The sequence below is a fragment of the Phallusia mammillata genome, chromosome 4 (assembly GCF_965637545.1).
Source record: "Phallusia mammillata chromosome 4, kaPhaMamm4.hap1.1, whole genome shotgun sequence".
Classification (NCBI taxonomy): Eukaryota; Metazoa; Chordata; class Ascidiacea; order Phlebobranchia; family Ascidiidae; genus Phallusia; species Phallusia mammillata.
In genome coordinates, this window is record NC_137255.1 from 16,735,837 (window position 1) to 16,759,833 (window position 23,997).

The 23,997-nt window shown below is 36.7% G+C and overlaps 3 protein-coding genes across 4 annotated transcripts; 2 read left to right on the forward strand and 1 right to left on the reverse strand.

The window, feature by feature from the left end:
• The first annotated feature begins 1,201 nt into the window (after positions 1-1,201).
• On the forward strand, positions 1,202-10,507 carry LOC145223538 (uncharacterized). Its single transcript, XM_080089947.1, has 15 exons — positions 1,202-1,372; positions 1,447-1,710; positions 1,906-2,019; positions 2,246-2,355; positions 2,564-2,705; positions 2,794-2,909; positions 3,298-3,439; positions 3,493-3,599; positions 7,816-8,182; positions 8,728-8,841; positions 9,051-9,160; positions 9,260-9,401; positions 9,720-9,835; positions 9,916-10,078; positions 10,141-10,507. Exons 2-15 carry the CDS (start codon positions 1,482-1,484, stop codon positions 10,248-10,250), a joined length of 2,082 nt encoding a protein of 693 aa, XP_079946073.1. The 5' UTR covers positions 1,202-1,372; positions 1,447-1,481; the 3' UTR covers positions 10,251-10,507.
• On the forward strand, positions 4,642-7,404 carry LOC145222832 (amine sulfotransferase-like). The gene is made up of 8 exons (XM_080089050.1): positions 4,642-4,714; positions 4,979-5,242; positions 5,577-5,690; positions 5,973-6,082; positions 6,221-6,362; positions 6,443-6,558; positions 6,676-6,838; positions 6,892-7,404. The coding sequence occupies exons 1-8, from the start codon at positions 4,657-4,659 to the stop codon at positions 6,999-7,001; spliced, it is 1,077 nt and encodes a 358-aa protein (XP_079945176.1). The 5' UTR covers positions 4,642-4,656; the 3' UTR covers positions 7,002-7,404.
• Positions 10,508-10,654: 147 nt separating the features above from the next.
• On the reverse strand, positions 10,655-20,224 carry LOC145222831 (broad substrate specificity ATP-binding cassette transporter ABCG2-like). 2 transcript variants are annotated; one of them, XM_080089048.1, is made up of 17 exons: positions 19,963-20,224; positions 19,827-19,886; positions 19,148-19,262; positions 18,888-19,040; positions 18,004-18,161; positions 17,403-17,554; positions 17,005-17,106; positions 16,470-16,505; positions 15,846-15,971; positions 15,625-15,755; positions 15,325-15,410; positions 14,654-14,743; positions 14,202-14,326; positions 13,856-14,010; positions 13,023-13,112; positions 12,403-12,545; positions 10,655-11,961 (listed from the first exon to the last, which is right to left on the reverse strand). In XM_080089048.1, the coding sequence occupies exons 1-17, from the start codon at positions 20,163-20,165 to the stop codon at positions 11,796-11,798; spliced, it is 2,091 nt and encodes a 696-aa protein (XP_079945174.1). In that variant the 5' UTR covers positions 20,166-20,224; the 3' UTR covers positions 10,655-11,795. The 2 variants fall into 2 exon arrangements, with proteins under 2 accessions (XP_079945174.1, XP_079945175.1); XM_080089049.1 differs by lacking the exon at positions 16,470-16,505.
• Between the last annotated feature and the right edge of the window lie 3,773 nt (positions 20,225-23,997).

The window sequence follows — 23,997 nt, forward strand, 5'->3', positions numbered from 1 at the left end:
CTTCTATCGATTTTGCATAAAACCTTAAAGAGCAAGAGCATGTCTAAACCATAATTTTCGTCAAAAAGAATTCAGCAGTTAAAGGGTTAAACAGAAAGCTCTAATCGACTGTATGCTGGCAATTATTCTTCTGAGTAGAGACGTTTTTCTTGAAAATTGTACTTGACAAGAAGTGTTTTTCGTTTTCGTATTTGTGCATCGCAAGTACTGAAACTTCGCTATTTAAACTTTCAATTAATCTCTTTTCTTATCCATTCTCTTTGAATAAGAAACTAAGAACAAGAAAAAAGGTCTGATATCTGAAACATCGTGGACCTAAATCTTCCCGCAAAAACATATCTAGAGGTACACTAAGCGTAAAACATACCTAACAAAATTTGGCAACCAACTCCAGATACAATAAATACTCGGTTGCTGGTCAGACAAGACGAAAACTAAAAAAGTTGTTTGTTCAATGATTTTGTTCAAGCATTTGGACACTTTCTTGATGTTGGCAAGTCAGTTAAATTTAAGCCCGGTCACAGCCTAAGATAGGGTTTCTCAAGCTGTGTGTCGCGAAATTAATTTGCGGTCGCGAAACTTTATGCGTTACAATAAATGGTAAACATGCGTAAATTTATTGCACAAACATCATTCACGTGTATAGGCTATATCAAGGGGTCACATAGAGATTCCTTTTCTAAAATGGGCTCGCAGAGCAAGAAATTTTGTGAAGCGCTGGCCTTAGGGTCACCTTTGACACGCTTCTCTCACAGGAAAAAAAAACACACCAACGCCGTGTCGCGTCAAGCAAAGAAGGACACATTAGGGCATTAGCCTAATGATTAGGCTAAGCAGGTTAGCCTGCACAAAAGCAGCCAACATTTCGACTTGGTTGAAGATGCGAAAAAGTACTTCGGTTTCGTAAAAAATGAATTTATACGCGCTTAATTGTGCATAAACGTTCGGTTTGAAGTGTTTAGGAATGATTGGTTGAGGTACAAACTTAGTTAACGAGCTAAGTAAATAGGTCAAGTTTTTAGTGGTATATGGTTGAAGCTTGAAAATCGAACAGTAAGAAATGGTCGCATGTTTGAGATGTAGTCTATAATAGTTTGTCAAGAAATGGCGCAATATTTTCTCAACCAAGCGCACATCCATTAAACAATATCTATTGAATTGGTAAGAAATAAAAATTTAACTTAACGCTTGTTGGCTTGTCAAATATTTGAACAGTTACTCAGCACGCAGACCATTGAAGTGTACTGCTGTAAATCAGCAGGCTTTCTCTGGCACTTTTTAAGACTGTGAGCCAGTTTTAGTTTCACTTGAGTTTTGTAAAGTGATCGCACCATTAAGCGATTGCTTATAAGAGGTCTGCGAAGAGATTCAGGTGAAAAAAGTAACAGTCCTACAGAAATTAAATTTAACAGTTAATCAATAATCTTACTTTTATGTCCTCGTTAGGTGCTGTACTTCAATATTCTGTTAAGACAGAAAAAATGGAGGCCAAATTCGGGCGAGCGCTAAATTTCATGCCTAAAGAATGTGTTCCAATGGCAATGGAATACCTGAAACAGTTTAAAATATTTTTTGGTGAAGACGCAATGCCGAAGGAAATGAATGGTTACCGACTTCTCCCTGGATTTGAGCCAGATTCTGCAAAGGTTGCTTACGACCAAATGGAAATTAACGAGAGTGACATATTGATAGCATCTTACCCCAAAACAGGTAGGTCTAAAAGCAGGTACATTTTTTCTAAACGCTTTCAAGGAAAACAATGACTCCAGTTTTGACATTATCCAATAAGTCAATGTTTCTTAATTTAACACCAGGCAACAATTTTAATATGGTTGATATGGATCAGAAAAAAACCCATTAGTTCGAGGTAATCTTTTCCTTTTTGGACAAAATACCTTTTTTCAGGAACAACTTGGGTTGTATCGATCGTTCATCAAATTTTATATGGGGACAATCCAGCGGATCTGGAGAAATATTCCGCTCTTCAATTTTGCTTTCACTACCTGGAGTTTGGTGCTGGTAAGACGCTTACACATCAATCTTTACAGCACGGAAAGGTCTTTATGGCACTTTCAAGTTAGCCCCTCTATTTAAAAAAAACAAAAAAAAACAAGCCCGAAACCCTAAGTAAGGATATTACAATAAAATTCGTGCGATATATGAAATGAAACTTGTGTTTTCCGTGTACTGTGAATAATACTATATGAAACCAATGTTACCGCCGACATTTATGAATCTTATGTAGTGTGCAAATATGAAGTGTTCAAGAAGATTTCATTCCCTCGTCAAGTATTCGCCACTCACCTTCCCGAACCACTGGTTAACATGAAGAAATTCAAAGCCAACGGTGCTAAGGTAATTTGTGTGTTTCTTATGATACGTTAAAGCACAACATCGTTTTTTTTACTGTACGGGACCTTGACAGACCGAACATAACAGATTTATCGTATTATTAATTTTACTTTGAACTTGGTTATGTTTTTTTTTCAAATATTTCCTAATCTGCTTCAAATATTCTCCAATCTTTGGTAAATGTAACTGTTTTTTTTTTGCTTTTTGGCAGCTTATCTACGTGATAAGAAATCCCAAAGATCAAGCTGTATCTTGGAGACATTTTGCCAAAGGTTTTGCTTTTGCCAAGAGCGAGTTTTGGAAGCCGTTACTTCCTGAAGATGAAAAAGAATTTTATGACGTTTACTTGGCAGGTATACAAAGTAAAATATCCAAAGAGTGTTGCTTGATGGTGAGGGTGGACCAGATTTGTAAGCCTAACCCAATGTGGTCTTGTCTTAGGAAATCAATACGCATTTGCCAAAAAGGGTGAAGGATATCTAGAGTGTATCAAAGAATGGTATAAACACAAAAACGACGAAAACGTTCTGTTCCTCGTCTATGAAGAAATGAAGAAGGTTTGAAGGTTCAATAGTTTTTCAAAGTGTTTTTTCTTGCTTAAAACATTCTGTTTATTGCACCCTTGTGTCTGACTTACTTCATTTGAAACAACAAAATTTTGGTAGAGCTACTAACACCATAACGCAAATGACAACCAAAGTCGATTAGAGGGCGTAAAGAGCTGAATTTTTTATTTAGCGGCTATAAATGGGTTGGGTTCGGAAATAAGTTTTTAAAATTTTTACATTAGTAAGTAATGTTTTGGGTTAGTTTTATTGAATTTTAAGTGCTAATACCTTACCCCGACCCTAATAGCCCTAACCGTAAGCATTTTTGGAGATATAACCAAATCGACTTTGGTTGTCATTTGCGTTATGGTGTTAGTAGCTACCCAAAATTTTTCAGAACCCACATATAGAAATCAAGAAGATAGCAGACTTTATTGGAAAGTCTTTAACAGATGAACAATTGAATAATGTTGTAGAGAAAACCTCATTCTCATCGATGAAAAAAGAGTCGGAAAAAGGAGCTGACTTCTTCAGAAAAGGTTGTTTTGTTGGACAAAAATGAAATAAAATTTACAACAGTTTGTGTTCAAAGGTCAAATTGGAGACTGGAAGAACCACTTAACAGTTGCGCAATCGGAATTGATTGATCGAAAAGTGAAGGAAATACTTGGAGACACCGACATCGAATTCATATACGAATGAAAACGCAGATATCATTAAACTCTACAACTGAGTTTTACACGTTATACAACTTTATATTTTAGAAAGAATATTCATATCTCCGTGGTAATTTAATTGATAAAATTAAGCCGTTAAGAACGAAGTAAAGCGAATGTTAAATTTGATGATTTAAGTTCCTTGAACAGTAATCTCTTATCGACTGTATCGCAATCTTGTTTTTCTAAATAGAGGGGATTTTTTTTCTTGAAAATTGAAATTGTATTTGAAAAGAAAGGTTTCCGTTTCCCTATTGTGCATCGCAAGTGCTAAAACTTTTTTGTTTTAACAAGTAATCTCTTTTTTATCCGTTCTATTCGAATAAGAAACTAAGAATAAGATCAAAACAAAAATGGTGTGATATCTGAAACATCATAGACAGAGATCTTCCCCCCCAAACACAAAATTGGTAGCAGAGGATGGTGATATCTATGAGGCCACAAAGCGTAAAACATACCTGACAAAATATGGTAAACAACGCAAGATACAATAATCACTACTCGGTTGCTGGTCAGACAATTTGGCAAGAAACGTGCAGGCGACCAAAACTCACATCTAAACGCTTACTTTTCTGCATGTCATACCCTGTTTGCTGATTAGTACCACGTGATTTCCGTTTCTCCTCGCCAGCTCAGTAACACGAATGTATCAATTTGTTTTTAATGTGCATTTCTCGTTTAACCCCCCAATTATATACAGGCCTTTTTACCGATATAAAACGGAGACGCAAATCTAAAACCGTTTCACCTAAGATTTAGGTCAAGCGTTTGGTCACTTTCTTGTTGTTGTCCGGTCAGTTACAGGTTTGAGCCCCGTCACAGCCTAAGGGCACCTCGCGGCGAACACGCTTCTCGCACACGAAAAAAGTCATCAACACAGTGTCGCATCCAGTTACGACGTACACATTTGGCTTGGTAGTACTGAGCCTGTAGAAATACAGCCAACATTTTCAGGAAAGGTTGGTTGAGGTACAATACTTGAAATGAAACAGTTGGAAATAGTTGCATGTTTCAGATGTAGTCTAATAGTTTTCCAAGAAATGGCGCAACTTCAATCAATCGCAAATCCATTAAACACGTATTCATTTTTTTTAACTGGTAAGATAAGATTCTTATTTGGTTAAACCCAACGTATGTAGGCTAGTAAAATATTTGTACAGGACACAATCACGCAGATCTTTAAACCGTAATACTGTTTTTTCTGTGTAAAGAAACACTCTTAGTGAGTTTTAGTTAACCTTTTTTGAAGTGATTTTAGGCGTAGATTATGAGAGGTCTATGAAAAAATACAGGCAATGAAATTAACAGCCCCACAGAATTTAATTTTTTTATTAATAATCTTACTTTTATTTCCTTTATTAGGCGCTGTACTTCAACCATATATTAAAACGGATAAAATGGATGCAAGGTTCGAACGAGCCCTAAATTTCATGCCTAAAGAATGTGTTCCAAAGGCAATGGAATACTTGAAACAATTTAAAATATTATTTGGCGAAGGCGCATTGCCGAAGGAAGTTGACGGTTACCTATTTCCGCCTGGATTTGAACCAGATTCAGCAAAGGTTGCTTACGACCAAATAGAAATTAACGAGGACGACATATTGATAGCAACCTATCCCAAAACAGGTAGGCAGGTACATTTTTCCAAACGCTTCTAGAGAAAAAAAATGACCCAATGTTCGATGAAAGCACTTCAGATTGACTCCAGCAGGGATTCTTAAACTTTTTGACTCTAATTTTAATATCTCACCGCCCCCTAAATATGTATTAACCAAAAAGTATTTTTTTACTTGATTTTTTTCTTTATACTTTTCCGTCGATAAAATCAATAAGAATGATACGTTTTTCATTGTTTGTTTTGTCAGAAAACAAAATAGTCTACATCGTCGGTTTTACTGTCAAGCTTTTTTTAACATTCAGCAAACCCTTCATTTGTGTATTTGACCAAAACTGTTTTCAGGCACTACTTGGGTTGTAGGAATTGTTCATCAGATTTTATATGGGGACAATCCAACGGATCTGGAGAAATATTCCACCCTCCAATTTTTCTTTCACTACCTTGAGTTTGGTGCTGGTGAGACACTTATACATGTCATAAAAACACGACATGATATTTTAGAGTTAGACACTTTGCTCCTAAAAAGTTAACCCCCTTGTGTTTAAAAAATCTCTTTTGATACAAAATCTATGTTGAGACAACACTAAATAAGTCCAAAACCCAAACGTATTGTTTAACGCATGCTCGACATGAATGCGTATAACACACGTACTACGAAAAAGGTAATTTGAGTATTCGCCCTGTTTTAAAGTAATATTAAAACAATATCACCACAAAAAGCGTGTAAAACTTATGTAGTTTGCAAATACGACGTGTGGAAGAAGCTTTCATTTCCTCGTCAAGTATTCGCGACTCACCTTCCCGAACCATTGGTTAACATGAAGAAATTTAAAGCCAACGGTGCTAAGGTAAGTTTTGGGTTCCTAATTTAACATTTTTTTACTACGACCTTGACCGAACCGATTTCTTGAATTTTTTAAAAATTATCTAATCTGTTGCGTTTAATTTTATCGACTATTATATCAGTTATTTTACCTGTTTGGCAGCTTATCTACGTGATAAGAAATCCCAAAGATCAAGCTGTTTCGTGGAGACATTTTGTCAAAAATTTTGCCTACACGAAGAGCGAATTTTGGAAGCCGTTTTTTCCTGAAGATGAAAAGGAGTTTTATGACGTTTACTTGGCAGGTACAAGGGAAAAATCCAAAGAGTGTTGCTTGGTTGTAATGCCTGACTAAATTTCCTAACCCAGTGTGGTCTTGTGTTAGGAAATCAACACGCATTTGCCAAAAAGTGTAAAGGATATCTAGAGTGTATCAAAGAATGGTATAAACACAAAAACGACGAAAACGTTCTGTTCCTCGTCTATGAAGAAATGAAAAAGGTTCGATATATCTTAAACCAGATGTTTTTAGGCAAGAAAAACACTATTTATTTCTTGCCAGGAACATTCTGTTTATCGCCACCTTGAGTTGAAACTGCTTAATTGTTTAAATTTCAGAACCCACATAACGAAATCAAGAAGATAGCAGACTTTATTGGAAAGCCTTTATCAGATGAACAATTGAATAATGTTGTAGAGAAAACCTCATTCGCATCGATGAAAAAAGAGTCGGAAAAAACAGCGCCAGACAATAACGAAGGAGCTCAATTCTTTAGAAAAGGTTGCTTTGTTTGGCATATTGGAATAAAAGTTACAACAGTTTTATTTTTAAAGGTCAAATTGGAGACTGGAAGAACCACTTAACAGTTGCGCAATCGGAATTAATTGATCGCAAAGTAAAGGAAATACTCGGAGACACCGACATCCAATTCATATACGAATGAGAACACACAAATATCTTTTCACTCTAAAACTGTGTTTTACAAACAGCAATAAACCTGTACATTTTGAAAGGAATGGTATCGCCTTGGTAATTAAATTGGTTCATCTAACCAAGTAACGCCAATGTTTTACGAAAAGAAATGTTTTCCTAATATTTGGTTTTTTAACAAACGTGCCGTAAGTATATAGCAACCCAGAACCAAACGTCATTTGTAATCACACGTTATAGTTGGCGAAAAAAGTTTACATTCTGCAAGAAGTTGTACTAACACGCTTTGTCGAAAATGTTTACGTTATTGCAGATTGTAAATTGATTGTGTGTCGTGTCGTTTGTTTTACCCATACAGGACGCAAAAATACGATTCCACGCGAACCTGCAATATCAAGAGTTACCTAGCAAACCAATAGTTTCTGTGGTGACCCATGTGTTTCTTCCTACAAGAACAAAGCTAAGGACGAGTTTCATTTTAACTACGGTTTGGTAAATAAATTGAACATGATAAGAAATAGGTCCAGCTAGGACCTATTTTCAATGAGATTATACCGGATCGAAGCAATTGCTGTTTTCATGAACGCAGGTTCTGCTGCGTCATGTAGACAAATATTTGAATTTGTTGGTAACATACCGGCCGAGTTGTGTTGTGCTGCTGCGTTCAAGCTGTGTAACATTAACTTCTGCCTATAATAATGTTGGAAGCATTTGTTTTCTCTGATAACAATTTAAGTTAGTTTTGATTGAAGTTTACATGCACAAGTAAAATTATTACATGACGTTTATTCCTGGTAAAATATAAGTTAAAGCAGAAAAAGATTTAGTGCTTGGTGCATTACAGAAAGCAATTAAACCTAGCAAATGAATTTAGGTATTATGCAAGACCATTTACTTTAAACAGGTTCATCTCAAATTCGATTTTAGGCGTCGTACGGCACAAATTTGTCAGGATGGATGATAAAATAGATCCAATGTTTAGGCGAGCAATTGATTTTATGCCAAAGGAATGTCTTCCACTGGCAATGAAATACCTAAAAGAATTCAAACAATGCTGGAATGAACATGCACTGCCAAAAGAAGTAGACGGTTATCGACTTCCTCCGGGATTTGAACCAGAATCTGCAAAGTTTGCCTACGACCAAATGGAAATCAAAGAGGGTGATATATTGGTATCAACTTACCCTAAAACAGGTAAAAAAGGGGGTGATGTGCCAAATTTTAGGTTTGACAAAATTAAAGTTTAACATTCGGTTTCGACCGAATCGCAGCAAACTATTCGGCCGACAACGAATCATCGTGAAAATCGCTGATTCGGACAAGTCAATTCGGTAAACCTAACCAGGTATAGGTACATCACTGATACACAAGGACATCATAAAGGAACGTTCAGTGAACACATCCTGTTTTTAGTGCCAACCGTCGCCACAAAAAAAAACAAAATAGCCTCAAATATTTTGTTAACAGCGAACGGTAGCCAACACAGTTTAAATACATTGAAAAAAAGTGCCTTTATCCAACCCGCCCTGAAACTGCAAATTAATTAAAAAAAACGATTTGACAAGAAAACCGCCACCCTGGTACAGTCAGTTGTAATGTCACATGAAGCAATAAATTATAATCTATCTCAAAGTCAATGGAAGGCGGGAGTAATAGAAATCAACATTTACTGGCAATTATGATGTAACAGATAGTTCGAACGGACGGTTTTCCCATCTAACCAAAGACTTATTTTTTAGGAACGACTTGGGTTTTATCGATTGTTCATCACATTTTATACGGAAACAATCCAGAGGATTTGGAAAAGTATCTCACTCTTCAGTTTTTCTTTCACTACCTTGAGTTAGGCCCTGGTAAGATAGCAGAAGCCAAAAATTGTGACACAAACAACTTCCAGTTTGTGTCGAGAAAGTTCATAAAAAAACAATTTTGTTTGAGAAATTCAACCTAAGTTATATAAACTGTGGAAGCGTAAATAGTAGGCTACTTTCGGGAGTTTAACCAAGACACGTCGCAATTTGCATTCTCAAAGTTCACGATGAAGTCAGTTATATGTTTTTAGTTTGCAAATATGACGTATGGAAGAAAGTTCCATTCCCACGTCAAGTTTTTGGCACTCACCTTCCCGAACACCTTGTTAACATGAAGAAATTTAAAGACAATGATGCCAAGGTAGGCTAATGGCGAAATTGTATTTTTGGAGTCCAGACTTATTTTTTTTCATTCAGAAAGTTTATTAGTGTATGGTTATACCCAGCTTCTATCTTTCAGGTCATCTACGTGATGAGAAATCCCAAAGACCAAGCTGTATCTTGGAGATATTTCACCCAAGGTTTTCCATTCATAAAGAGCGAATATTGGAAGCCGTTAATTCCTGACGATGAAAAAGAGTTTTATGACGTTTACTTGGCAGGTAAAGAAAATAATGGGTTCCTGTTTCACTGGTTTTGAAAGCTGATCTCTTATACACCAGGGATCGGCAACCTTTTTTGTACTGTGGACCGTTTTTTAAACTTAATTTTTTTCGCGGACGGGTCTTAAAAAAACTACAAACATTCAGCAATGAAAACGCCTAAATTGGTGTATCATCCCAAGGATAAATGGGCAAAATTTTCCAAAGCATTTAACCTAAAAAAGTCTATGGCCCGGTAAGGAACTGTTCGCGGACCGGCACCGGGCCGCGGCCCGGCGGTTGCCGACCACTGTTATACACTATATATGTTTATCGCAGGAGAGCAGCCAGCTTTTGCCAGAAAAGGTGAAGGGTATCTGGAGTGTCTGAAGGAATGGTATAAACACAAAAACGATGAAAACGTTCTGTTTCTCGTGTACGAAGAAATGAAAAAAGTTGGTTCTCAGTTCGAACCGAATTATGATGTTACAAATACATTCTACATACTGTTGTGTAAGAACACATTTTTCCCCAGAACCCACGAAAGGAAATAAACAAGATAGCGGAGTTCATTGGAAAGCCATTGACAGATGAAGAGTTAAGTAATGTTGTCGAGAAGACCTCATTCACATCGATGAAGAAAGAGTCGGAAAACCCAGAGAACAAAAAGCGAGACGGATACAACTTGTTTAGAAAAGGTTATTTAAATTGATAGATCTTCCTTGATTTAAAGTCACATCGCTACTTTTGTGGGTTCTAGGTGAAATTGGAGACTGGAAGAACCACTTAACAGTTGCGCAATCGGAATTGATTGATCACAAAGTGAAGGAAATACTTGGAGACACCGACATCGAATTTATATACGAATGAAACACAAGCAATTAGATTTACATGGAAATATATATTTTTTAAATCGTTGTTTAGTACCAAATATTTATTGGCCTTTGTTTTCAAAGCTTAATGTGCTGTAAAGCAAACTTAATTGCACGCACAAGGGGAGAGGTTATTAAATATTTATTTTCAATTAAAAGATATACATGATCTATGTCCTATTTCTGTTCTTTGTTCAACCAAAAGATTTTTAATTACATGGAAATTATTATATTTAAATAAAATACTGTTTTCAATTCGACGTCGTTAATTTAGTTGCGCTGCGTTTACAAAGCTTGACAGTGCCCAAACTACTTTTTTTTTCTGGAGTATCTGACTGTTCAATTTTCTTAAAGAGTTGGAGACATGCCGCGTTTGCCGTGGCCGTTCAAACCATAAATCCATAAAAATGCATCGACTTTAATTGACTCGAACTCGATCGCGCAGTATTGCGTAAGTGATGAAACCAGAAAAAAAACTCTCAAATGTACAAACTTGGTACACCAAAAACCGGCATTTGCAACACTGGCCACAAAAAGTTTAAGCACATGCATTTCAAATAGTAATTGCCTTTGCTTGTATCATTCAGTGCATGCAAAGTTAAGTAAGTAACGACTAACCAAACATCAAAATATTAACTTTGGATCAGTAAGCAGGTAGGCACATTTATGTTATGGCGTGTTACATTCAAATATAGTTTTCGTAAAGCTGTAACAAAAACAAAATATGCAGACAACTATAGTACAAGATTTAGCCATATTTGGACGAAAACAAAACGAGTCTTCAAAATATATTTTTTTACAGTGCTTAACTGCACAAAATTTGCTGAATTCGCTTTACATCGGCGTGAAACAAGTCCGCAGTAACTCCAACTTTCTGCTAAACAACACAACGACAAAACATCTCGGAAATGTACAACATAATTAAGAAATTAATACAGCTCAAGAAGTAATGGTTGCATAAGCTGACAAGATGTTACGGCTATGGCGATTAGTTCTTATTTGAGGCAATTTAATGGTCTTGTAGCGGTCTCTCTCACTTCCGTTATCGTGTGCCTTCATACTACAGCGAACCGGACAGATTGCCTTCTTTCTCTGACTCTCGTCTTATGCGTCGTATTCGCTCATTGTGTTATTCTATTACGTTGTACCTCGAATAAACACCTCGCTATATCAAAAAGCACAGCTTGATGTACACAGTATTAACAAACCAGATTTTCGAGTACGTTTGCTGGCGCGTTGCCTTTTTTGGTGAAAACCTGGTCCACCTGGATTTGGATCACTAGTGGTGGTTGACAGGAAATGGAAAATATAAATTAGTAAACGAATACAAATGTTGGCGATAAAATAATACGATAGAGTATGTGGCATGCGGGAGGTCCGAAATGTGCTACGAAGAACCTGGTAACGTAAACTATAACTAACAAAGTACTTATTAAAAATGATGACAAAAAACTAATGTGGCTTATCTCCCACTAAATGTTTCTACACAGATGTACGGATATAAAATAAGTACGAGTAAGGTTCGTGAGCACAGCTTTTGCGATTAAGTGTACACTTTAGTGCGGACAAGTTGTATGTACGTGAGCGTAAACATTCCCAGTGTAATACAGCCGAGTGCGACAACGTTAAGCCACAGATCCCAGTCAGTGATATTCGTGTCAGGGTAGCCAAGACGTTGAACCAAAAATTCCTCGCCAGATATCTGGTAACTGTAACCAAGTAAAAATATTCGAATCAGGTTTGGGATGAAGATGAAATAAAAACCGACAGTTTTTTTACAACTTGTAAAGATTGTGCTTACTCCTTGGGTAAAGCAATGTGTACTAAATCACAAGGTTAGCTACACACTGTTTCGACCTGCAAGGTTTCATCAGTGCAGCGGGTGACAAGACTTGTTATGCCTAGTTGTGGCACCAAAAATATATTGTGAGCCCCGGCTTTTCATCCTCGAAAAAGTCCCAAAAATATCTTTGCTTGGCTACATTAACATATATTGCTGATGTTTTGTCACCAAATGCTCGTATGATATCTTATTGGTCGCAAAAGTATCTGTCTAAAGCGGACTTATTTGCCTTCACCACGATACAAGTTCGCAAAAAGTTTTCAAACAAAGCTTTAACTATTTGAGTTTTAGTGAGTTTTATTCCTACCACGCGGTGACGCCATCGGCATTGTTGGTAAGGTTGAGGTCCGGAGCACTAGCAAACTGAAGAATCGACGATGTAAATGCGGTGTCATTAAGCGACCCGCATTGCTGGAAGGTCTGAAACCGGAACTCGTTCACGCACAGACCCTGTAAAAAATGAATACAATTCAGCATGACAATAATAAGCTCAGTTTTGTCACGATTACAAGTTTACACAAAGACTTGTACATGCGAAATGGAAATACTAGATTACGTTTTTATTCACAAAAAAGAAGACAAACATAAAACAAGTTGTTATTCAATCTTGATTCAGGACGAAGGCAATGCCAGTGCAAATAGAACAAAGTTTCCCAAAAGTAAAATAATACAGCAAACGTTCATTGTGTAATCGCTAGTGCTTATTTAGTCCAAAAAAAACTGTAGACCATAACCAATGTGGAATTGGTGAGCGCAATATTTTGGGCCATAATCAATTACCGATCGACGGTCATTATTGGTCAGATTAGTGTCTGTTAAATACCCTGCTGACTGCGTACACGCGTGTTATTTATACCACACAATGAGCTGGAGGAAATGGTTTTTGCAGCAAGATTTTGTTTTTTAGTCTGATCCAGAAATACTCACCGAATAAGCATACTGCGCAACACTAATATATTCAATCCATGCCAACCACGGAAGAACTGATTCAACGTTAAGAAGGAGACCTGCAAAGAGCTGAAAAACATAATAAGGGTTACTTATTTACTGTATAACAGCCTAGAAAATGCCTCCTAGATTCTGAACTTAACTAGGCCTCTGTTTTTTTAAGTCCTTGCGATTTATTTGTACGCCAAATGGAGGCGACAGGCATTGCAATTCTGTTGTCGGGTTCAAGGTCTACACCTAGTTCAGTTGTGTATTTTGCAATGTATATATGTACACAATATCTGTCAAGATTCAGTTCAAACACAAAACAAATAAAAAAGTCTGTTACACAAGTTTAATGACGAACATAACGGCCTAAATATACGTAAAAAGATACAAAATTTATTGATCAAACTATATTATTTTTTAAATGCTTGTTGATGTATACTGGCGTAATATCTTGCTAATGTGAATTATTTTGTTGTACTTTAGAGGTTGGTAGACAACCCTACTTCCCACACAAGCAGGTGTTTTACACCGAGCTACAACTTTTTGTTACTGCTGTGCACCTTTTAATTGATCTTGTGTTGTATGTGACTCGAGCGTTTATGTAAGCCTCATAGTCATATCACTGATGGCATGAGCATTTACCCAAACGTTTGAATGATAAAGCATGTCGTTTTTTACGTATATTTGTGCCGTAGTCGCTGCACGATTAACTACAAACGTTTCATGTAAATATAACTGTAAATTACACCCTGTGGGTAAATAATTAACGCCGAGGTATTCAAGCCAAATAATAGGAATCGTAAACAATAAGCGAAAACACTTACTATTGAAAAGACGAACGTGAGTGAGATGAAGATACTTGCGACAGCAAATGTGCTAAATGTAGCGGAGTAGAAGAGAGCTATTGACACGGCAGCGTATCCCGTGAGCAAAACAAACAACACGAATATGAAGAAAGACGCAGGTTCCGCTTTAAGACCTAACAATAAAAAAGTTTTACAGTTTTATACCATAACCAGAACTCTTGGTAAAGTACATCAACTCTTTCTGAAAGTAAATTACCAAACTTATTGTAATCTTTGTTTATGTCTTTTCAGTAAACACACAAATTTCATATTAGTTTACAGTTTAGAAGGAGTAAAACGTAAAACCGCAGTAGTTTATACTTACCGACCATCCAGTAGGTGACAGAACAGAATATGATGGGAGCGATGGTCCTCATGGGAATTAGGTCGGCAACGAGTTTTGAGAGAAAATACGAGATGACTTTGTAATAACCGGATACGTACTCGTGTCTGTGAACCGAAAGTAAGAACTGTTATGCGACAAGCAATTGCGAAAAAGTTATGTGCCACTACCAAACATAGTAAAAGTCATTACAACCTACTGTTAAGTCAAAAACCACTGCATTTCGCAGAGGGTAAAGGCTGCTGCTAAATGTCTGAGGGAGTTTGTGTATAAAAACCAGTACGTTGTTAATTGCAGTTGGTTTGCGGCATGTGGTGTGTTGCAACACAAGTTACAAACTTACAAAGATTTCATACAAACGCTAACGGATAAAGCAAGATAAACTTTGAAACACATACAGTTATCAGGCAAACAACCTGTGACGTTGCACTCACATAAAAATGTCTTTCTCTTTCACAAAAACCTCTATGGCGCTGATCGATGAAAACAGCAGATTGGTGGCAATGAAAAACAGCACGCCAAACCTAAATAGAAAATAGATGAAATTGAAACTGCAACAAGCTTTGATTTCTGTACACAGCCAGCAACATAGTTTAGCTTGAGTAAGACATTGAAAAAGTGTGTACTGCCATAATCAGTGTTGTTAAAAGTATGATATAAAATTTGTTCACTATATTCAATCTTCCAAGTTTGTTTTAGATTATGCTAGTTTTAAGGCGTCCTCCAGTGTTCCTATCATTAATGATATTTAGTTATTTACCATTACCAACCATTTACGACATTTTATGATATTTACACACAAACCATTACTTTACAATGTATAACTTTTACCTACATCTAGCTGGATGGTTCACATACAAACACACAAATGTGTAAAAATCACGAAATTTGGGGAATATAACCCAATGAAAAGAAAGGGTATCTTAATTGCTATGCACTTTTTAGCCACAGTGGGGTATGTACTGTAGACTCCAGACCAGACGAAAGAGTACAAAGGTGTGTTGGTGAACTGTTGCACTATGTTTCGGACTCGGTGAGGAAAGATTAGATTACAACGTTCGCATATTGTAATGTCATTGTCTAAAGTTACATCATGCTCCATTACCTGTTCTGCGTGCCAGTGGTTGCAGAATTGTCAACTTGGTAATATAGGAGACCGAAAACGACCCCCACGATGAGATTTAGGACAAGCTGTAAACGTTTCGACGTGTTTATTCAGGGCATATAACAATCCTATACATGTCTGGATAAACGTTCTGTTACATTAAATTGTTATTTTGCTATCGTAACGTTTAAAAGAAATGTGTCTTTTTAATGCGATTTTTAGTTTTCATTAGATTAGGTACTACAGCTAAAAAAATGTTGCTTCAGATTACTTGTTACATTAACAACAATATTCTCTTACATTTCCAATTGACGCAAACGGGTTTCGTATCACGTTCTTGAAAGCTCTACGTGCAAGTATGCCAAACTGGTACCAGAATGGTGTTGCGTACGTCTTGGTGTCGTGGCCTGAAATTTTTGTTCCATCGTTGCCTAAAAAATGCAAGTCAAGGTTATGTGACCGAAAGTAACCTTTGGCTCTGGCCATGTGACTCTCGCGACTAAATTCTGCCTTTTCCATACCTTGACTTTGTTTAAGAATGGTAGCAAGTTCGGTTTCAGTGGAAGACTGGATGTCGCAGCTTGAGAATTTCTCGGCAAGTTGCTCAGCTAAACTTGTCGCTTGTGCCTCTGTGATCTCATCAACTTCTAATCGAATAATAACGACAAACAAATCTTTGGCGTACGTTAACAATTTTTTAGCAAATTCGTTCTTCGAAACTGGGTGAATAGTTTAATTCAGGTTAATTTTTTTTGAAAGAATAAACATGCGCAATTCCACTCCACATAAGCAAAATGTTTTTGGGAATGTTTCATTCACAATTCCACTCATGTGTCGGAAAACAATGCTGCAGAATTGCTTAAAAGTGCATGGAAAATTTGCTTCAATCAAACTTTTAATAAAATTATGTAATTTAGGGTAAACAAACCAAACATAATGAAAGCTGTAAAGTAAAAGAAAGATTTAAATCCTTGTTGTAAAAGAAAAATACACAAACATAAAAAATTCAAACCGGAGCAGGCAGTGTTAAAATAAGAAAACAAAAACTTTATTCAGCACCGAAATGCAAACCAAAACACCAACGTAGGTTTTTCATGCAAACGCACAATGTGAGATACAACAAAACCGTTGCGAGCAAACCTTACCGCTGCTTGCCGTGGTTGTTTTCAATACAGGGACTACTAAAAGTGAACAAACGATGTTTTGTGTGCTAGTATCATGTCTGGTTTTTCACAATGCATATGTTTCCCGATTGGTAGAAACATGACGATAAACACACAACAAACAGCAAACCGGGAAAACGATTACTCCCACATACTCACAAATTGCCTTAAATCGAGTAGTTTAGAGAAATTTTCACAAGGCTACCACTTCACATCAAGGCTACCAAACTTATTGCCCAAGTCATGTTAGTGTCGATTATTTGTTTAGAAATAAAAAACAAAATGGGGAAACTACAATCAGAGTTGCAAGGGTTACGTGACGTGAAAGAAAAAATTGGTGCTTGGTCATTGTTTGCATTGCTCTTTATTGGAGAAAAATTGTAAACATCCATCAATTAAATATTGGTGTATGATTAACCAGTGAACTTTCACGGCATGTCAGTTAGTGTTACAATGCTCGGCAACGTGACCACGTCTGGCTAATATTTGGTAGCAAGGTCAACATCCGATGGTATACCTGCGTTGCTGCCATGGTTAGCTCTGGCGAGCGCTGTGGAATCGCCGTTGATGACGTCAAGGAAGAAATCTGCTGGGTTGTTGTGTTCTTCACACTGGTACCCTACAAAATAAAACGAGGCATATGTCTTATGAAATGAATATATGGGTTTCAACTTTCTTACAGCAAGTTCAATAGAGGCGCAAACACACGATGTCGTCCATAACATTTCAGACACAAATCTTTTTTAACTGTGCAGTACAGTTCGACATTTTTTTGAAATATCAATATTTTTGTACGCACACAAAAAATGGTGACGTAAGTAAAAAAACGTGAAACTGAAACCGAAGTTCCGCGACTGGCATTTAATACAAAACCACCATTTGCATAAATGCCAACATGGCAACCTATTTACTAACCTATGCTTTCGAAGTATGGCAATGCTTTGTCGTAAGGTCCGTGATACACTAAATGTCCGAGTGAAAGGAGCGTGAGTGAGTCAAAGAGACGAAAGATGGAATAACGAGGTTGATGGATGGAAAGAATGATTGTACGACCTCGGTTAGCTAATCTGAATACAAAAGACAAAATTATAGTGCACGGCAATATTACCCCCTTATTATTACCCTCCAAAAATTATCCCCAAAAAATATTGTTAATAAAAAAATGTGGTCGGCAACATATGTGGCCCGTGGGTCGCAGCCCTTGAACACAACTTCTGTTGTATGAACGTTTTTCTTCACATTCGCTATCCTACGTCTCACAAACAACTCTACACATGTGTGTATACAAGTAAGGCTCTTTTAAACGCGTTTCATAAAGATTGCATATAAGAAGCTGGCGGTTCACCGCTTGAAGTCTGGTTCTATTTTAGTTTAACAGCATGATAAACAACAAAGCAATCGAATTTAAAGCGAAAAGGGGAACGGCCAAGTCAACACCTGCAGTTGATCGAAATCGCTTTGTGGCTAACCCAGGCACCGACGATTACCAAGCACAACGTTTGCTCAATCTTTGTACCTTTTAAGCAACACCATGACAGCATTTGCGGTGGAAGCGTCAAGACCCGTAGTTGGTTCATCGAGGAAGAGAACGGACGGTGAAGTGATAAGTTCCATGCCAATCGATGCTCGTTTCTTTTCACCACCTGACACGCCTCGGATCATCTCATTGCCGATCTACAAAACAAAAAAAGTTTTTTTTTCACGTATATATCACGAGGCGATTATTAATGACACGATAAGTGCTTAACGAGTTCCTATGCAAAGAATGATTAATTTTGATGACAGTTGAGGAAACTGTTTTTTTTTATTTGTCAGTATGTGCAATTAATATTGGGCGTGTGTAAGTCAACCTTTTGTGTACCGATCACTTGGTACACAATTCTAGTAAAAACAAACATGTTGACAAGGGAGCAAGAGGTCATCGTAGGTTAACGTGTTGAGTGAAAACTGCATATGAAACATTACTAAACACTAATACAGATAGTACATGCACCAATCGTTGTGTCCAAAACGTGCATTTCATGACCATTCTGCAAAACGCTGATCGGTATTACTGGTCATAAAACTTGGAAAGCACCAACACGCATTTAATTCGCTCCAGGCAATAGCATCGACCTTAATCTAATTTCAACATGTTAACTAAAAAGTCCCTCATATTTAAATTGCACTATGTACTTTATAATGTCTTTAACATGTACCTTCAGTACAATTACGGTGGATGTATGCCTTTTATATAGTACTGTCCGTTGTATTCAATTAACGCCCCTAGTTTTTTTGCCCTTTACAAGACAATTGTATTTGGAAATTCTACAAGCAGAAACACATAGGCCTTTATAAAACACAAGTTATAAAACAAGTGTGTTAAAATTGATTGTGAAAGTATAAACAAATTTTCAGTACCTTAGTGTCAGCGCAACCAGTAAGACCAAGATCAAACAAAACCTCATCAATCCGTTTGCTTTTTACGTTGTGCGAGATTGAGCGTGGTAAACGAAGGTTGGCAGAAAACCATAGGTTTTCTCGGACACTCAAAGTACCAAGTACGATATCATGCTGCAAAAATTGTTTTCATGTTATTATCATTATGTCATTAAACCAGTAAGGCAACTAAAGAAGTATACTTTAGAAATCATGACAAGAATCATTAGTAAACAAATTACCTGCACAACATATCCACTTATGCGCTTAAAATTCGAAGGCAGAGGTCTCCCATCAACCAAAACTAATCCAGACAAGCCATTAGGATCTTTTCTTCCAGCAAGTATGTCCAACAGCCTAAAAAACAAATTGGTAATAACAGTGTAAAATTAACATAGTGACATGTGCGAAGCTATTAAGTTAGTTATATTATTTGTGAACTGATTTGTGAACTGCTAAACATGACACATGTGTCACCCAATCATCACCTAAAAATTGGTCATATTTCAATTAAAATAGTTTCCACTTTATGCACAGTATCTAAATAACCTTAAAATGATCATACACATACCAAATTACCATTTAAATGACCTTACACACACCAATTATATACTATCACTAAATCAGAAATTAATATTTAGTTGCTATATTTAATTTGATCCTATATTTTATTGGCATTCAAATACAAAACATTTCTGCAAAGAATCCTAAACAATTCACCACACAAAGATAATATCCTAGAAATGGGGTGGTGTTGTAGCTGAAATGTATACATTTATGTATATGTATATTTGTTGCATAAAGTTTTTTTTTATTCTTACCCCAATCGTTTTGTTTGTCATGATCATAGTTATTTTTTATTTGATTGTTTGTGATTAAACTTTTGCTGATTGTCTAAATAAACACAGCAATATCACTTACGATGACTTTCCACTTCCAGTTGGACCCATAATTGCATTCAATCCAGGCTTCATTACTCCACTGCAAAAGAAATTAAGTTTTTGTGCATTGCAATATTTTACACATACTAGATTTATACAATAGAATGGAAACATACCTGACATTATTCAACACCTGCTTTGGGTTAGACTTGCAACATCCACTTTTCACATTGACATTATAGTTGATATTGTGGAAAGACATAACAGCATTGGGCCCCTTTAACTTCTCACTGGATTCAATATCCAGCGATATATTCGACAAATTATCTGGGCTGTCATTTCGAACATGCATAGGCACAACATCATTTTGCTTACTCATGATTGCCAACCACAAGATCTTGTAACATAACAAAACACACCTGTGCAAATTGAGTGAGCACAATTTAATATTTCAGAAGTGTTAAGTGCTATTGCTTCTATAATTTATGTTAGAAACGAAAAGATTATGTACATTTTGCACAAAGCGAGAAGTCAATCACAGTCACACTGTTAGTTTGCAGTTTGCACACTTGACTAACTGCATATTTACACCAGACCAAACATTATCTATACATAATTATATAGCTAATTTTTAGCTATATTATATTATAGTTAAACCAAATAAAAAGCTTGTTATTTTTACGAACACAATATATTATTGTTTATATCTGGTATTCATTTACAAATAAAACTTTTACTTAAAACTGTTAGCTGTTTTTCACCACACATGTGTAATTGTGTACAAAAGAATACAATAACTACATGTAAAATCATTATACCATTTCAAGATACTTTTTGAAGTTATGTTTTGCACCCAACCAACAATAAAAAAATAAACACATCATACCAAAAACTAATCAAAATAATCAAATAATAACATTCCCCTTCCTTTCACAAAACAATGTATCGGTGTATTACACTATTGCTCGTTACGTCTTCACTACGTACAAACTACAAACTGACCTGTGAGTAAATTTAAATTACTTTCTTATGTAACAACTTTGTCAAAAATTAACGCAATGTACACATTGTTCAAAAGGTAATCAAACAAGTTTCGTTACCTAACGTTTGACTGTAACTGTACGAGTACGACACAATAACTCTCCTTAAACAAACTCAAGTCTGTTACATAACATGTGTTTGCTGAGTCAGGATACGTAATACGTTAACCTAAACGTTACATAAGTCCTAGCCCCCGACCTACAAATTGCCGACATTCTATGCGTCACATCATGTTACGTAATTGTAGGCTTTTAATTTGTTTCACTACCAACTCAAAATGTGAGGTTAAAGGAATCGTTTCCACTTCATTTCTGGTCAGCATTATTTCTACAATAAACAGGATCTTGAACTTGCTTCGCATAGCTGAACTTGCAGCCGGCGCCTTTTTTTAAAATGAGCTATTTATTGTTCTGTAGCGACACCACGCGACACGCAAAAATGGGAGCAAATGATCGTCAGGCGCATGGGCCCTGGCAGAAAGTTTTGGGGGAAATTTTGACACCTGAAAGTCATACGCCTTCAGAATGTTAGCCCTGAGCGAAATAATTTTCAGGCTAAACGGTTTGTACGGACCCTTAAGGTAGATAATTGAAACACTTACATATATCTGACTCCTATAAACAAACTAAACGCTGTTTAACCGCTGACGCCAAACTGCAATTACATTCCCAAATCTGTATTTCAACAAAGCATGTCACAACAGCGCCACTTGCGGCTGAACACGCAACGTAACACAAATGCGGCAACGCCAAAACATCAACGGTGATCTATCAACTCTAATGCACGCTCTGTTATGCCCATGTACACTTGTTATAGCCTACACCAATTCCCTGTTATGGTAACTGACTTTAAGTCTAAAATACGCTGACTTATTTAGTGTTCAGGTCACATATTGTTATACGAGCATAAAATTGTAAAAACTACGCCCGAGAAGATTAACTAAGTTCCAAACCGTAATTATTCATTAAATTGATTGTAGAAACGTCCAATGTAACATGGCTGGAAGCCGTTAAGATAATCACATGCAAGTAAAATGTTTTGAATTAAAAGTCCAAAGACTCAAGTTCGATACAGGTTTAAACTTCAAAGCAGTGGTTCTCAAACTTCTTTTAAAAAAAAAACGGTCCCTTATTTGCCGTTATTTCGAGGATTCGCGGTCCTTAAACCTAAATGTGTATTTTAGAAAAATAAAAGTTGATTGCTGGATTTTAGCTAGTTATGCAAAATTGCGCATAACAATGATCCAATAACAGAATTACTTTTCGCGTTCCCCCAAAATTGCCTCACGGACCCTTAAAGGACCGCGAACCCTATAGTTTAAGAACCGCTGGTTTAAAGTCTTAGCAAGTTTGACGTCTGTGAACATGTCGAAAGAGTGATGCGGAAACTTCCACCCTATAACATTGGAAAAAAACTGTTTTCAAACTAGGATCCCACGATAAATACAGTAGGCTACTTATGAGTTGGGATTTTCTAAATGATAAAATTATAACCTATGCCTATGTCAAACGGACGTAACTATTATTTGTAGCGAAATTCACCATTTAATAACTCATACCCTTATTTTCAGGCAAATAAAAAGTAAAACACAACAAAACGGACACAGACCAAACATTAAATTTTTTTTCCAAACAACCTTACCAATAAAACGAAACTGTACGACGACTATATCAACCGCAAATAAATGAATTCGACACAATGTCAATGCTCAGACTTTATTCATTTATAAACATTTGTGCAAATTTAGGTGTACACTTTAGTGCGGACAAGTTGTATGTACGTGAGCGTAAACATTCCAAGTGTAGGGCAGCTGAGTGCGACAACATTAAGCCACAGATCCCAGTCAGTGATATTCGTATCTTTGTAGTCGAGAGTCCGAACAAGGACTTCTTCACCCGGTATTTGGAAACTGTTAGATAAAAAAAACTCAAATAGGTTGTTTTGTGTGTTCGTAACTGTTAAGCAACGCCGGCTAATAAAAAGGCATCAGTTGGTTGGAGATATAGTTTTATCATAATTGTAAGCGGGACGAAAATTCGAGCCCGAAGCCTGCCCGAGACCAAAAGTACAAGCCCGAAGCTCCGCCCGACCCCAAAGCTTTTTTATGGATCCCGTTTAGGCTCAAACGTTTGATTGACAGGCCACTACATAAAAGCGTACAAAACTTACCACTGTACAGAATATAATTAAAAACGGCTTTTTAGGGCTGTTTGGCATTAGATGAAGTCCAGCAACTAGCTATACTTAGTTGGGTAATTTATCTCTGAAATAAAACGATCAAAGAATTTAAAGTCAGGCCCGAATCAAGCCCGTTTGTTTAACAAAATCTAAACCCGGGCCCGGCCCGAACCCGAACCACACCCGAAAAGTACTCGCCGACTTACAATTCTGAGTTACACTTACAGACAAGTTTTGATATTCTTGCAACAAAAAATGTTAACACCGCTTACCATGTGGTTGAGGTTTCATTTATGCTGACAGGTGCAGCAAACGAAAGAGCTGCCGTAATCCCACTGACGTTAGTAGTCGGACAATGCTGGAAATTTTGAAATCGAAACTCATTTACACTTAATCCCTGTCAAAAAAGAAGTTCAAAACCCGGATTGATGAAACCATTTCAGGGATTTCAAGTCCTCCGAACAATAAAATTTTCGAAATTTAAAGGGTTTGGCGTCAGCTTGGGAATAAAGTACGTTCATAAAGAACCGCTGTTCTCAACGTACTCACCGACAGAACGTATACTTGGACATGCTCAGGTATTCCATCCATGACAGCCAAGGTAGAACCGTTTTTAGATTTACCAAAAGGCCCGCAAAAAGCTGAAATTATGGAAACGCATGTGTTAATTCCCATCAGTCACCTCATGTAAGAAACTTAACCAGCTTACGATGCACATGGTATAGAAAAACGCCACGAAGGTGCGAGCAAGGTCATTGGAATCGAACGATACAGAAAAGAAGAAAGCCACCGACACAGAACCGTACCCGACGAGTAAAAGAAGTAAAACGAAAATCAAAAAAGCTGTCGGGTCGGATTTCAGACCTAAGCACAGAAATAGTTGTTGGTGTTGGGACCTAACGCCATAAAATGAAAATTAATCTTGCTAGTATTTCTGGAATACATTTTATCAACATATTTTTCATCGTCATTGTTTTGAAGAGCATAAATAG

Coding starts and splice junctions, on each gene's coding strand:
- LOC145222831 (XM_080089048.1), bottom strand. CDS start 20,165: ATGAGTAAGCAAAATGATGTTGTGCCTATGCATGTTCGAAATGACAGC. Junction 15,972..16,469: donor AACAACCACGGCAAGCAGCG/GTAAGGTTTGCT, acceptor TTATTCGATTAG/AAGTTGATGAGATCACAGAG. Junction 14,327..14,653: donor AAAGAGAAAGACATTTTTAT/GTGAGTGCAACG, acceptor TTCGGTTCACAG/ACACGAGTACGTATCCGGTT.
- LOC145223538 (XM_080089947.1), top strand. CDS start 1,482: ATGGAGGCCAAATTCGGGCGAGCGCTAAATTTCATGCCTAAAGAATGT. Junction 2,910..3,297: donor TCTATGAAGAAATGAAGAAG/GTTTGAAGGTTC, acceptor AAAATTTTTCAG/AACCCACATATAGAAATCAA. Junction 10,079..10,140: donor ATACAACTTGTTTAGAAAAG/GTTATTTAAATT, acceptor TGTGGGTTCTAG/GTGAAATTGGAGACTGGAAG.
- LOC145222832 (XM_080089050.1), top strand. CDS start 4,657: ATGGCGCAACTTCAATCAATCGCAAATCCATTAAACACGTATTCATTT. Junction 5,691..5,972: donor CTACCTTGAGTTTGGTGCTG/GTGAGACACTTA, acceptor AAACTTATGTAG/TTTGCAAATACGACGTGTGG. Junction 6,839..6,891: donor AGCTCAATTCTTTAGAAAAG/GTTGCTTTGTTT, acceptor TTATTTTTAAAG/GTCAAATTGGAGACTGGAAG.